This window comes from Gorilla gorilla, chromosome 9 (genome assembly GCF_029281585.2).
Source record: "Gorilla gorilla gorilla isolate KB3781 chromosome 9, NHGRI_mGorGor1-v2.1_pri, whole genome shotgun sequence".
Lineage (NCBI taxonomy): Eukaryota > Metazoa > Chordata > Mammalia > Primates > Hominidae > Gorilla > Gorilla gorilla.
Window position 1 is genome coordinate 71,089,492 of NC_073233.2, and position 15,604 is coordinate 71,105,095.

Sequence of the window (15,604 nt, forward strand, 5' to 3'; positions counted from 1 at the left end):
GATTTTGATAGGGATTGCATTGAATCTTCAGATTACTTTGAGTAGCATGAACATTTAATAATACAAAGCTTTGTCATTCATGCATATATCTTTTCATTCATCTTTGTTTTGTTTATTTCATCAATGTTTTGTAGTTTTCAGTGTACGAGTCTTTTGCCTCCTTGGTTAAGTTTATTCATAAGTATTTTCTTCCTTTTTATGGTATTATAAATGAGATCGCTTCTTAATCTCATTTTTGGATAGTTTGTTGTTAGTGTATAAAAACACAACTGATTTTTATGTGCATTTTGTATCCTTCAACTAGATTGCATTTGTTTATTAGCTCTAAAATTTTTGTGTGTGTAATCTTTAGGATTTTTCCTTCTAAGATCATATAACCAGTGAGTAGAGCTTAGTTTACTTCTACCTTTCCTATTTAGATGCTTTTAATCTGTTTTTCTTCCCTAACAGCTCTGGTTAGCACTTTAAGTACTATATTAAATAGAAGTGGTGACTCATTCTTGATGTTAAAGGAAGAGCTTTCAGTTTTTCATCAAGTATGATGTTAGCTCTGGACTTCTCATAGTTTCCTTTACCAGTAAGCCTTATACTTTAATATGCTCTCATGTTGCTCATTAGGGTTCTTTGTTTAAACATGAAGGGTTCCCTTTAACGTTTCTTATAATGCAGATCTAGTGTTGACAGATTCACTCAGTTTTTGTTTGTCTGGGAAAGTCTTTATTTCTCTTCATTTTTGAAGGCCAGTTTGCTGGATATAATACTTTTTGTTGGCAGTTTTCATCTCTAAATATATCATCATACTTTCTGTTGGCCTGTAAACTTTCTGTGGGAAAACAAACCAAAGTCTTATGGAGGTTCTCTTAGTACAAGACAAGTCACTTCTCTTGCTGCTTTCAAAATTCTTTTCTTTTGATAATTTTATTATAAAATGTCTAGATGTGAATTTTTTTAAATTTTTAATGTTTATGGATACATGATAATTATACATATTTATGAGGCACTGTGATATTTTGATATAATCATACAGTATATAATGATAAAACCTGGGTAATTGGGATATCCATTATCTCACACATTCGTCATTTGAGTGTGTGTGTGTGTGTGTGTGTGTGTGTGTGTCAAGAACATTTTAAATATACTCTTCTGGCTATTTTGAAATATACAATAACTCTATTGTTAACTATAGTCACCTATAGTCAACTATAACTATTGTGCTACTGAAAACTAGATCTTATTTTTTCTATATAACTGTATTTTTGTACCCATTAGCCCATCCTTCTTAATACCCTTTCCCCAGTACCTTTCCCAGCTTCTGGTAGCCACCATTTCACTTATTAGCACCAGGAGATAAATTTTTTAGCTCTCACATATGAGTGAGAACATGCAATATTTGTCTTTTGGTGCCTGGATAATTTAACTTAAAATAATGTCCTCCAATTCCATCCATGTTGCTGTAAATGACAGGAATGTATTATTTTTATGGCTGAATAATATTCCATTATATCTATTTCTCTCTACATATCCGATTATATATATATCCAAATACATATATATAATGTATATATATATAATGTGTGTATATATATATATATATATATAATGTGTGTGTGTATATATATATATAATGTATATCCCATTTTCTTTTTTTTTGACAGGGTCTCACTCTGTCTTAAAAGTGACACTCCACCTCCTTGGGCTCAAGCTATCCTCCCATCTCAGCCTCCAGAGTAACTGGGACTACACATATGTGCCACCATGCCTGGCTAATTTTTTGTATTTTTATTTATTTATTTTTTTTGCAGAGTCAGGGTTTTGCCATGTTACTCAGGCTGATCTGAACTTCTGGACTCAAGCAATCCATCCACCTTGGCCTCCCAAAATTCTGGGATTACAGGTGTGAGCCACCATGCCCTGCCAATATACCCCATTTTCTTTGTACAGCCATTGATAAACATTTAGGTTGATACCATATCTTGGCTATTGGGAATACTGCTGCAAAAAACATAGAAGTGCAGATATCTCTTCAATATGCTGATTTTCTACCTTTGCATATATATCCAAAAGTGAGACTGCTGGATAATATGGTATTTCCATTTTTAATCTTTTCACAAAATTTTATATTGTTTTGCATAGTGGCTGTACTGATTTATATTCCCACCAACAGTGTGCAAACATCCCCTTCTATGTGCATCTTCCCCAGCATTTTTTTTTTGTCTTTTTGATAATATTTTAACTGGGGTAGATAATATCTTATTGTGGTTTTAATTTACGTTTTTCTGGTGATTAACTGTATTGAGCATTTTTTATACTTCTTGGTCATTTGTATATCTTATTTTAAGAAATGTCTATTCAGGTATCTTGCCCATTTAAAAATAGGGTTATTTGTTTTTTTTGCTACTGAGTTGTTTGTGTTCCTTATAGGTTTGATTTATTAATCCCTTGTCAGTTGAATAGTTTGCAATTTTTTTTCTATTCTGTAGGTTGTTTCTCCACTTTGTTGATTGTTTTCCTTTGTTGTGCAGAAGATTTTTAGCTTGACGTAATTCCATTTGTCATTTTTTTGCTTTGTTTGCCTCTGCTTTTGAGTTTTTACTCAAGAAAACTTTGCTAATAGCAATGTCCTAAAGGATTTCCTCAATGCTTTCTTCTAGTATTATCATAGTTTTAGGTCTTACATTTAAGTCTGTAATTTTTTTTTTTTGAAATGGGGTTTCACTCTGTCACCCAGGCTGGAGTGCAGTGGTGCAATCTTGGCTCACTGCAACCTCCACTTCCTGGGTTGAAGCAATTCTGGTGCTTCAGCCTCCTGAGTAGCTGGGATTACAGGGCCATGATGCCTGGCTAATTTTTGTAATTTTAGTAGAGATGGGGTTTCACCATGTTTGGCTAGGCTGGTCTTGAACTCCTGACCTCAGGTGATCCGCCTGCCTCAGGCTCTCAAAATGCTGGAATTACAGGCATGAGCCACTGTGCCTGGTCTATATCTCTCCATTTCTTTATGATCAGTTTCTTAAGATTTATTTTGTTCCCTTTTGTGTCATATTTCTCTGTTTCTTCATGTTCTTTGTAGCTTTGCATTGGTATCTATACATTTGAAGAAATAGCCACCTCTTCCTGTCTTCCCAGACTGGCTTTTACAATCAGCCCAGATAGAGATTCTGGGGACCTTCAATTCTACTCTGTGAAAGTGTCTTCTCTGTATTTGTGCATGTAGATTCCTAATTAGAGGGATTTCCTGGTTTCTGTTTTTTCAGGAACTGGCAATCTCTTACTTTCTGTGGTGTCTGTCTGCCATACCATGAGTCCTCTGATGCAGCAGCTTAACACCCAGCTGTCTTTGTTCTCAGTAGTTCTGAGGCATCTAGAGTGTGTGTAGGGTCCTACTGGCATAATGGTTGGGCTAGAAAGAAACTAATTTCTTGGGCATCTCCCTGGAAAATCAGTATATCAGACACATACTGAGCTCCTTTCCCTCCTGAGGGAGAAATCTCAAGTTGTGCATATTCTTTTCATTGCACTGAGCTGTGTGAGTCACAGCTTTCTTTTGTACTCACTTTGTCCTCAGTGATCCCAGGCTTCCAAATATGCCAGTTCCATCAGTGCTCTGAGTGAGGGGAGACAGACACCAGTTCCTCACACAGTGTGTCCAAAGGCCAAGGTGTGGCTGAATGCTCTACTCTTTCCTTCCCTGTGAGGGAAAACTCATAGCCCAGGGTGTCCTCTCTTGGCATGAGCTGTAACAACTTTGGGAAAGGGTTGTCATGTATAAACTGACATTACTCTTCTTGCCCATTTCAGTGCAACTGTTTTTGGTTTCATGCTCATCTGGGGCATTACAATGTCTTGTCTCAGTTTTGAAATTCTCATAGAAGTATTTTTGTCCAGTCATTATTTAATCAGTGTTTCTGTGTGCGGTTGAGGGGTAGGATTTTCTGTTATGTCATCTTGCTGAACTTGTGATCATTTCCCAGTGTTTTAGAATTTTTTCTATACCTTGATCGGAGTGGTAGCTAGATATTAATAACTGGTAATATTCATTGATCTGTATACATTCATATAATTTGCTATTTATAAATTAGCTCAATTAAAATGGAAACAAATGAAGAAATGTTGAGTCTAAACCTATACTATAATTGAAGTTCTCAGCCTAAGTCTCCAGTGATGAGCCTGGTAGAATGATGTTATAAACAGAAATTGTTGTGTAATTAATTTTGTGTCAGCCTTTTCATAACCCTTTTACCACTTTTAAAAATAGCAATTCTCTTTATGGATTTATCATCTTTTATCCCCCAAATATTTTCCTTCAACATGTTGTATCATTTGAAATAAGAAATGGATTTATGTCTCCTCCTTTTAACATTCCTCACACACTGCCTGAAACTTACCTCACAAAGGACAGGAAACAGATTCTTTTACATATATTGGGTATGCGGAGCAATTCACAGAGAGAATGCTTTTTCTGTGCTGCCTCCAGTTCTTGCTTCATGGTGGATTTCAAAACCTTCAACAACAACAGAAGCAACAAACTGTTCAGTTGTCACAAAATGGTAGGCATTGTAAGAGGACTTGTCAACCAACAGATGACAAGATAGATGACATCCCTTTCTGTCTAGCAGAAAATACATGCCTTAAAAATGCAATGGCAAATATAAAAGTGGTATGGAAGTTAGGATAGAGAGTTAAAGAAGCCTCAGAGAAATTATTTATCAAGGCTATTTTAGACAAGAGATTTAATTGGCTGCAGAGCATTGAAAAGAATATGTAGGTTAGAGATTCAGATCAGGATGGGGAAAAAAATGAAGAGTTACTTGGATTAAGCTCCAAAGCTCCATTTATACCAGATGGGCCCTAAAGACCTGGTTCTCAGCTGAACTGCCTTTGGTGAAAAACAGTTTGTCTGCCTCAGGAAAGAGATAAATTTCCTGAGAGAGTTTATTTTGGTTCTTGTTTCAGAAATACTGGAGGTTTGGGAGTGGGGTACTTTCTTCCTAACTCTTATGTTTTTTTATTATTATTATTATTATTATTATTATTATTATTATTATACTTTAAGTTTTAGGGTACATGTGCACAATGTGCAGGTTTGTTACATATGTATACATGTGCCATGCTGGTGTGCTGCACCCGTTAACTCATCATTTAGCATTAGGTATATCTCCTAATGCTATCCCTCCCCCCTTCTCCCACCCCACAACAGTCCCGGTGTGTGATGTTCCCCTTCCTGTGTCCATCTGTTCTCATTGTTCAATTCCCACCTATGAGTGAGAACATGTGGTGTTTGGTTTTTTGTCCTTGCGATAGTTTGCTGAGAATGATGGATGAAGCTGGAAACTAACCCTTATGTTTCTATGAGGAACAAGTTTCAACAGGGATAATCTTGGTCCCTCTCCACATACCCTAAGCTGCCTGTGGAGGACTATGGTATTGTTGGTGAGTGTGGGAGAATGAGACAGGCATGCTGTAGTGCCCAGAACACCTTTAGAAAGAGATTGCATTCAAGTCTGCTTTCTGGGCCACATCCTATATTTATCAGGTTAGGCTCTGCACCTCTGGGAAAACCTGTGACTGGTGAGTAAGCTTAATTCTGGGATGAAGTGTTAGAAATCCTGTTGAGGCAAGGTACGTGAAGTCATGTATTCTATTCCAGTTTTCTCAGTAGTACAAATGCTAAAAATTTTGATCTCCATGTTTCTGAACCCTTTAACTATCTCTCAGTTATGTGTGGTTTGGGCATAGGAGATGAATGTTACGTCCTGAACTCGCTGACCACTAAAATTAGACTGATCAACGAACGGATTGATGTTGATATAAAGTGGATTTGCTTTAAGCTATAAGGGCTTCCTAGAGTAGGTGTGTTAAGCAGTCTGTCAGATGGAGGTTGAAACAGGAATAAGACCACACACATATGGATTATATTTACAAAATAAAAAAATCAAGTTAACACAATATTAGGTACCCATTCATGCTTAGAATCCACATCCTAAACCAATTGCTCTTTTTGAGCAACACTGTCCTTCCTCTGGGTGCTGAGGGGACAGTCAGTTGCTATTCGCTTTGAGATAATGCATTGCTATTTTTTTGATTCTACTGTGTTTTGTAACACTTAATTGTTGTCGTTTTTGTTGTTGTTTTAAATCTCCCTGAACTTCTGTAAGAGTAGCTTTTATTTTCTTATTGGGCCAAACTTGTAGGTCACATGCTAGGTGTGTGTGTGTGAAACCACAGATAGCACCTGAGAATTCAGTTGACCCAAAAGAATTACACTATATATATATTCTCTCTATATATATTCTTTATATATATTTAGATACAGTCTAGAAATGACATTCAGTTCCATCTGAATTTCAACATTTCCTTTTTAAAAAAAAGCTATGGCAATATTTTCACTATTCTATTGGGATGCCTGTGCTATTGTCTCTGCAATGGGTTCGTCTCTGTGGGAAATATTTATTTCTTCCTGCCACCTTCCGTTGAACGTTGACTCACAGGAGGATTTTCAGGCTTCTTATTTCAAATCTCCTTTTGAAGGACCTCTGCTTCCTTCTGGGACTAAGTTCCATCAGATATGTCATTGACCATGTCTTAAGAGATGTTTTATTCATTCTCTCTGATTAACTAGCTCCTAGTCCTCTCCTGGTTCAGTAAAATAAGGTAAAATGTATTTTTCTTGTCTTCATTAACATTCTTTCTATACTTTTATAATTTCCAACACTTAGATTTAAACATGTCCATTAGTTCTCCTCTCTCATATTAAAGTAAAAGCTCCATTCAGGCTGTGACCCTGACTTCCTCTGTCATTCATGACCTAGTACCATTTGTGGCATACTATAATTTTTTGATAAATACTTTACATTTACTTAATAATCCATGGGGTGGAAAAAAAGATAAAGACTTCCCCCAGGCATTTCCACTCAGTCATGCTTTAAAACTTATAGTAAGTAGAAGAAACTCCATAGAAATATAGATTTGGACTGGTGTTGGTACTGTCATATTTCCAAGAAAGAATGAAATCTGGAACAGGTAGGCACTCACTAAATATATCTTGAATGAAAGAATATATGACAGAGTGAACAAATAAGTGAACCTCCTTATGTTCTATTCTGTTTGCTCCCTAATCCTTCCTTCCTCTGTCCTTATTACCCTGAAAGAAGGCCACAGAACAATAACTGGGAAGTAATGAACTAGTTTAGGTTACTTTCTATTACGGAGTTGGAGTGAGTCCAGTGCAAAATTTGCATTGTTAACACTCTGTGCCTCTGCCTCTGTTGAGTAAAATATCTGTGTCCCATCCTTTCAGCAACAGGATATTCTCTTTCAATGTTAATCCAATGTTCACACCCATTGAGAATGATCGTGAGGTGAGATGACCCATAACTATACCTGTGTTTCTCTCCTTTATTCACCTTATGAACATCAACAAGTATAGATGACAATTTATGTCTTCCCAACATCCCATATCCAGCTCCCGTCTCGCTTACCTCCATGGTTAGGATGTCTTCAGCATTCTTCATTCCATTCCTGTGTGCAGCTTTTCTAAGTTCCTTTAAGCCCTCTTCTGGTTTGTTGTTGATAATGAGCCACCGAGCAGACTCTGCCAGCCACCTGAGCAAAGAATAGGACAGAGGTGCAGCCAACCACTACTTACTCATTTTTTCACATAACATTTATCCTGAGATGCCTTTCCCCTCCAAGCTAATACACACCTCTTGTTTGGTTATACCAGGAAATAAAAGCCTACATTCTCTTGTGCCATCACCAGGAAAATGTAAGGGTGACTCTCTGTGCAGTACACATTCACTGTTGGGATAAACACTTGAGTCATATTGGCATCCCTCTTATTCAGCAAATTTGTCATGGACCTCCTGATGCTGAAGCATGAGGAATCATCACTTGTACAGATGCCTGCCAAGGTCCTAGTAAGGGCATAACAAATGTCTATTCATAATGTGTTCTTTTTCCTAAAGTAAAGACCCTGAAATAATTGATGTATGCTTGAGGCCTCATAGAGACTAGACTCATTTCTGGCCATACCATCTATGACGAAAACTGGATATATTAGCAAGTCATTTACCTAAATCTTCCTCAGTTTGCTCATCTATGTAAATGGAACAATGTTACCATGTATGATTGTTACAGAGATAAGATGAACTAATGGATGAGCCTGACAGGGAGTACACTTTCTCTCTATCTGAACTTTCTCTCTGTATTAAATCTGTAATTATCTCTCTGAGGTAAAGACCAAATAGGCTTCCTCCACTGAACTGATTTTGTTAAGGGAAGGGGTATAGTTAATCATACATTAGGGTTTGTAAAGTAAATAGAAGGAAGAGAGAGCACAGGACAAGATGTAAATTGTTCATTTTGCCTTTATGTTTTTAACTGGAGCAACTATGCAGTTCTTAGAAATATATACGGGTAAATTTGCTGTCCCTTCCTATCATCCAATATCACCTACAACAATTAAAAGCATCTCAAACTTTATCACAAATTTCTTTCTAGGGATGTACATATAAACATAGATCACAATTAAGGATATCTACTCAAATATTTTCCTCTATTGGGGAAAACATTTTTGTAATAATTCTGTTTCTACAATACTTGTTAAGGAAAGGATGGTCAGGAACATGAATAACTCCCAGGCAATGATTTATTGCTATGTCCTGTCTTAAGGGTTATTGGTTTAGCAAATGAAAACTCAGTAGTGATGGCTGACATGACAGAAGCAGAATTCAGAATATGGATAGGAATGAAGTTCATTGAGCTACAGGAGTACATTGTAACCCAATGCAAGGAAGCTAAAAATCATGTAACACATTGCGGGAGCTGACAGACAAAATGTCATAGAGTAGAACGTAGCTGACCTGATAAAGCTGAAACACACGCTACAAGAATTTCATAATGCAATCACAAGTATTTTATTTTTTTTTTATTATACTTTAGGTTTTAGGGTACATGTGCACAACGTGCAGGTTAGTTACATATGTATACATGTGCCATGTTGGTGTGCTGCACCCATTAACTCGCCATTTAACATTAGTTATATCTCCTAATGCTATCCCTTCCCCCTCCCCTCACCCCACAGCAGGCCCTGGTGTGTGATGTTCCCCTTCCTGCGTCCATGTGTTCTCATTGTTCAATTCCCACCTATGAGTGAGAACATGCCGTGTTTGGTTTTCTGTCCTTGCGATAGTTTGCTGAGAATGATGGTTTCCAGCTTCATCCATGTCCCTAAAAAGGACATGAACTCATCCTTTTTTATGGCTGCATAGTATTCCATGGTGTATATGTGCCACATTTTCTTAATCCAGTCTATCATTGTTGGACATTTGGGTTGGTTCCAAGTCTTTGCTATTGTGAATAGTGCCACAGTAAACATACGTGTGCATGTGTCTTTATAGTAGCATGATTTATAATCCTTTGGGTATATACCCAGTAATGGGATGGCTGGGTCAAATGGTATTTCTAGTTCTAGATCCCTGAGGAATCGCCACACAGTCTTCCACAATGGTTGAACTAGTTTACAGTCCCACCAGCAGTGTAAAAGTGTTCCTATTTCTCCACATCCTCTCCAGCACCTGTTGTTTCCTGACTTTTTAATGATCGCCATTCTAACTGGTGTGAGATGGTATCTCATTGTGGGTTTGATTTGCATTTCTCTGATGGCCAGTGATGATGAGCATTTTTTCATGTGTCTGTTGGCTGCATAAATGTCTTCTTTTGAGAAGTGTCTGTTCATATCTTTTGCCCACTTTTTGATTGGGTTGTTTGTTTTTTTCTTGTAAATCTGTTTGAGTTCATTGTAGATTCCGGATATTAGCCCTTTGTCAGGTGAGTAGATTGCAAAAATTTTCTCCCATTCTGTAGGTTGCCTGTTCACTCTGGTGGTAGTTTCTTTTGCTGTGCAGAAGCTCTTTAGTTTAATTAGATCCCATTTGTCAATTTTGGCTTTTGTTGCCATTGCTTTTGGTGTTTTAGACATGAAGTCCTTGCCCATGCCTATGTCCTGAATGGTATCGCCTAGGTTATCTTCTAGGGTTTTTATGCTTTTAGGTCTAACATTTAAGTCTTTAATCCATCTTGAATTAATTTTTGTATAAGGTGTAAGGAAGGGATCCAGTTTCAGCTTTCTACATATGGCTAGCCAGTTTCCCCAGCGCCATTTATTAAATAGGGAATCCTTTCCCTATTTCTTGTTTTTTTGTCAGGTTTGTCAAAGATCAGATAGTTGTAGATATGTGGCATTATTTCTGAGGGCTCTGTTCTGTTCCATTGGTCTATATCTCTGTTTTGGTACCAGTACCATGCTGTTTTGGTGACTGTAGCCTTGTAGTATAGTTTGAAGTCAGGTAGCGTGATGCCTCCAGCTTTGTTCTTTTGGCTTAGGATTGACTTGGCAATGTGGGCTCTTTTTTGCTTCCATATGAACTTTAAAGTAGTTCTTTCCAATTCTGTGAAGAAAGTCATTGGTAGCTTGATGGGGATGTCATTGAATCTATCAATTACCTTGGGCAGTATGGCCATTTTCACAATATTGATTCTTCCTACCCATGAGCATGGAATGTTCTACCATTTGTTTTTATCCTCTTTTATTTCCTTGAGCAGTGGTTTGTAGTTCTCCTTGAAGAGGTCCTTCACATCTCTTGTAAGTTGGATTCCTGTGTATTTTATTCTCTTTGAAGCAATTGCGAATGGGAGTTCACTCATGATTTGGCTCTCTGTTTGTCTGTTATTGGTGTATAAGAATGCTTGTGATTTTTGTGCATTGATTTTATATCCTGAGACTTTGCTGAAGTTGCTTATCAGCTTAAGGAGATTTTGGGCTGAGACAATGGGGTTTTCTAGATATACAATCATGTCATCTGCAAAGAGGGACAATTTGACTTCCTTTTTTCCTAATTGAATCCCCTTTATTTTCTTCTCCTGCCTGATTGCCCTGGCCAGAACTTCCAACACTATGTTGAATAGGAGTGGTGAGAGAGGGCATCCCTGTCTTGTGCCGGTTTTCAAAGGGAATGCTTCCAGTTTTGCCCATTCAGTATGATGTTGGCTGTGGGTTTGTCATAGATAGCTCTTATTATTTTGAGATACCTCTCATTAATAACTAATTTATTGAGAATTTTTAGGATGAAGAATTGTTGAATTTTATCAAAGGCCTTTTCTGCATCTATTGAGATAATCGTGGTTTTTGTCACTGGTTCTGTTTATATGCTGGATTACATTTATTGATTTGCATAGGCTGAACCAGTCTTGCATCCCAGGGATGTAGCCCACTTGATCACAGTGGATAAGCTTTTTTATGTGTTGCTGGATTTGGTTTGCCAGTATTTTATTGAGGATTTTTGCATCAATGTTCATCAGGGATATTGGTCTAAAATTCTCTTTTTTTATTGTGTCTCTGCCAGGCTTTGGTATCAGGATGATGCTGGCCTCATAAAATCAGTTAGGGAGGATTCCCTTTTTTTCTACTGATTGGAATAGTTTCAGAAGGAATGATAGAAGCTCCTCTTTGTACCTCTGGTAGAATTCGGCTGTGAATCCATCTGGTCCTGGACTTTTTTTGGTTGGTAAGCTATTAATTATTGCCTCAATTTCAGAGCCTGTTATTGGTCTATTCAGAGATTCAACTTCTTCCTGGTTTAGTCTTGGGAGGGTGTATGTGTCCAGGAATTTATCCATTTCTTCTAGATTTTCTAGTTTATTTGCATAGAGGTGTTTATAATATTGTCTGATGGTAGTTTGTATTTCTGTGGGATCGGTGGTGATATCCCCTTTGTCATTTTTTATTGCATCTATTTGATTCTTCTCTCTTTTCTTCTGTATTAGTCCTGCTAGCGGTCTATCAATTTTGTTGATCTTTTCAAAAAACCAGCTCCTGGATTCATTGATTTTTTGAAGAGTTTTTTATGTCTCTATCTCCTTCAGTTCTGCTCTGATCTTAGTTATTTCTTGCCTTCTGCTAGCTTTTGAATGTGTTTGCTCTTGTTTCTCTAGTTCTTTTAATTGTGATGTTAGGCTGTCAATTTTGGATCTTTCCTGCTTTCTCTTGTGGGCGTTTAGTGCTATAAATTTCCCTCTACACACTGCTTTGAATGTGTCCCAGAGATTCTGGTATGTTGTGTCTTTGTTCTCGTTGGCTTCAAAGAACATCTTTATTTCTGCCTTCATGTTGTTATGTACTCAGTAGTCATTCAGGAGCAGGTTGTTCAGTTTCCATGTAGTTGAGTGGTTTTGAGTGAGTTTCTTAATCCTGAGTTCTAGTTTGATTGCACTGTGGTCTGAGAGACAGTTTGTTATAATTTCTGTTCTTTTACATTTGCTGAGGAGTGCTTTACTTCCAACTATGTGGTCAATTTTGGAATAGGTGTGGTGTGGTGCTGAAAAAAATGTATATTCTGTTGATTTGGGGTGGAGAGTTCTGTAGATGTCTATTAGGTCCACTTGGTGCAGAGCTGAGTTTAGTTCCTGTATATCCTTGTTAACTTTCTGTCTCGTTGATCTGTCTAATGTTGACAGTGGGGTGTTAAAGTCTCCCATTATTAATGTGTGGGAGTCTAAGTCTCTTCCTAGGTCTCTAAGGACTAGTTTTATGAATCTGGGTACTCCTGTATTGGGCACATATATATTTAGGATAGTCAGCTCTTCTTGTTGAATTGATCCCTTTACCATTATGTAATGGCCTTCTTTGTCTCTTTTGATCATTGTTGGTTTAAAGGCTGTTTTATCAGAGACTAGGATGGCAACCCCTGCCTTTTTTTGTTTCCATTTGCTTGGTAGATCTTCTTCCATCCCTTTATTTTGAGCCTATGTGTGTCTCTGCACATGAGATGGGTCTCCTGAATACAGCACATGGATGGGTCTTGACTCTTTATACAATTTGCCAGTCTCTGTCTTTTAACTGGAGCATTTAGCCTATTTACATTTAAGGGTAATATTGTTATGTGTGAATTTGATCCTGTCATTATGATGTTAGCTGGTTATTCTGCTCATTAGTTGATGCAGTTTCTTCCTAGCATCAATGGTCTTTACATTTGGCATGTTTCTGCAGTGGCTGATACCGGTTGTTCCTTTCCATGTTTAGTGCTTTCTTCAGGAGCTCTTTTAGGGCAGGCCTGATGGTGACAAAATCTCTCAGCATTTGCTTGTGTGTAAAGGATTTTATTTCTCCTTCACTTATGAAGCTTAGTTTGGCTGGATATGAAATTCTGGGTTGAAAATTCTTTTCTTTAAGAATGTTGAATATTGGCCCCCACTCTCTTCTGGCTTGTAGAGTTTCTGCCAACAGATCAGCTGTTAGTCTGATGGGCTTCCTTTTGTGGGTAACCCGACCTTTCTCTCTGGCTGCCCTTAACATTTTTTCCTTCATTTCAACTTTGGTGAATCTGACAATTATGTGTCTTGGAGTTGCTCTTCTTGAGGAGTATCTTTGTGGCGTTCTCTGTATTTCCTGAATTTGAATGTTGGCCTGCCTTGCTAGATTGGGGAAGTTCTCCTGCATAATATCCTGCAGAGTGTTTTCCAACTTCATTGCATTCTGCCCATCACTTTCAGGTACACCAATCAGATGTAGATTTGGTCTTTTCAGATTGTCCCATATTTCCTGGATACTTTTTTTGTTTCTTTTTACTCTTTTTTCTCTAAACTTCTTTTCTGTCTTCATTTCATTCATTTGATCTTCCATCACTGATACCCTTTCTTCCAGTTGATTGAATCGGCTACTGAGGCTTGTGCATTCATCACGTAGTTCTCGTGCCGTGGTTTTCAGCTCCATTAAGTCCTTTAAGGACTTCTCTGCATTGGTTATTCTAGTTAGCCATTCGTCTAATTTTTTTTTTCAAGGTTTTTAACTTCTTTGCCGTGGGTTCGAACTTCCTCCTTTGGCTCGGAGTAGTTTGATCATCTGAAGCCTTCTTCTCTCAGCTCATCAAAGTCATTGTCTGTCCAGCTTTGTTCCATTGCTGTTGAGGAGCTGCATTCCTTTGGAGGAGGAGAGGCACTCTGATTTTTAGAGTTTCCAGTTTTTTTTACTCTGTTTTTTCCCCATCTTTGGTTTTATCTACCTTTGGTCTTTGATGATGGTGACGCACAGATGGAGTTTTGGTGTGGATGTCCTTTCTGTTTGTTAGTTTTCCTTCTAACAGTCAGGACCTTCAGCTGCAGGTCTGTTGGAGTTTGCTGGAGGTCTACTCCAGACCCTGTTTGCCTGGGTATCAGCAGCAGAGGCTGCAGAACAGCGGATATTGGTGAACCACAAATGTTGCTGCCTGATCGTTCCTCTGGAAGTTTTGTCTCAGAGGAGTACCCAGCCGTGTGAGGTGTCAGTCTGCCCCTACTGGGGGCTGTCTCCCAGTTAGGCTACTCAGGGTTCAGGGACCCACTTGAGGAGACAGTCTGCCCATTCTCAGATCTCCAGCTATGTGCTGGGAGAACCACTACTCTCTTCAAAGCTGTTAGACAGGGACATTTAAGTCTGCAGAGTTTTCTGCTGCCTTTTGTTTGGCTATACCCTGCCCTGAGAGGTGGCGTCTACAAAGGCAGGCAGGCCTCCTCAAGCTGCGGTGGGCTCCACCCAGTTGGAGCTTCCCAGCTTCTTTGTTTACCTACTCAAACCTTGGCAATGGTGGGCGCCCCTCCCCCAGCGTCGCTGCCACCTTGCAGTTTGAACTCAGACTGCTGTGCTAGCAATGAGTGAGGCTCTGTGGGCATAGGACCTTCTGAGTCAGGCGTGGGATATAATCTCCTGGTATGCCGTTTGCTAACACCAATGGAAAAGCACAGTATTAGGGTGGGAGTGACCCGATTTTCTGGGTGCCGTCTGTCACCCCTTTCTTTGATTAGGAAAGGGAATTCCCTGACCCCTTTTGCTTCCTGGGTGAGGTGATGCCTCGCCCTGCTTCAGCTCACACTCGGTGCACTGTACCCACTGTCCTGCACCCACTGTCTGACACTCCCCATTGAGATGAACCTGGTACCTCAGTTGGAAATGCAGAAATCTCCTGTCTTCTGTGTTGCTCACACTGGGAACTGTAGACTGGAGCTGTTCCTATTTGGCCATCTTGGCTCCACCCCCCCAATCACAAGTATTAAAAGCAGAATAAACTAAGAAGAAGAAATAATCTCAGAGCTGGCAGACTGCCTTTGTGAAATAAGACAGTCAGACAAGAATAGAGAAAAAAGAATGAAAAGGAATAAAAGCAACAGAAGAGACTGAATCTACAACTGATTGATGTACCTGAAAGGGATTGGAAGAATGGAACCAACTTGGAGATCATATTTCAGGATATCTTCCATGAGAAGTTTCCCAACTTAGCTAGAGAGGCAAACATTCAAATTCAGGAAATGCAGGAAATGCACAGAATTCCAGTAAGATACTTCACAAGAAGATCATCTTCAAAACACATAATAATCAGGTTCTCCAAGGTTGAAATGATAGAAAAAATGTTAAATGCAGCTAGAAAGACAGGCCAGGTCACCTACAAAAGGAAGCCCATTGGACTAATAGGGGGCCTCTCAGATGAAACCCCCTACAAGCCAGAAGAGATTGGGGATGAATATTCAACATTCTTAAGAGAAGAAATTCTAATCCAGAATTTCATATTTGGTCAAA

General features: G+C 38.6%; 1 protein-coding gene across 2 annotated transcripts in view; it reads right to left on the reverse strand.

The window, feature by feature from the left end:
• SLC22A25 (solute carrier family 22 member 25) overlaps positions 1-15,604 on the reverse strand; it is a 70,677-nt gene that overhangs the window by 3,653 nt on the left and 51,420 nt on the right. For both annotated transcript variants that reach the window (XM_063710669.1, XM_063710668.1), the window contains exons 8-9: positions 7,479-7,602; positions 4,386-4,501 (exon numbers count right to left, since the gene is read on the reverse strand). In XM_063710669.1, coding sequence (XP_063566739.1) covers positions 4,386-4,501; positions 7,479-7,602 — 240 coding nt within the window. The remainder of the gene's footprint in view (positions 1-4,385; positions 4,502-7,478; positions 7,603-15,604) is intronic.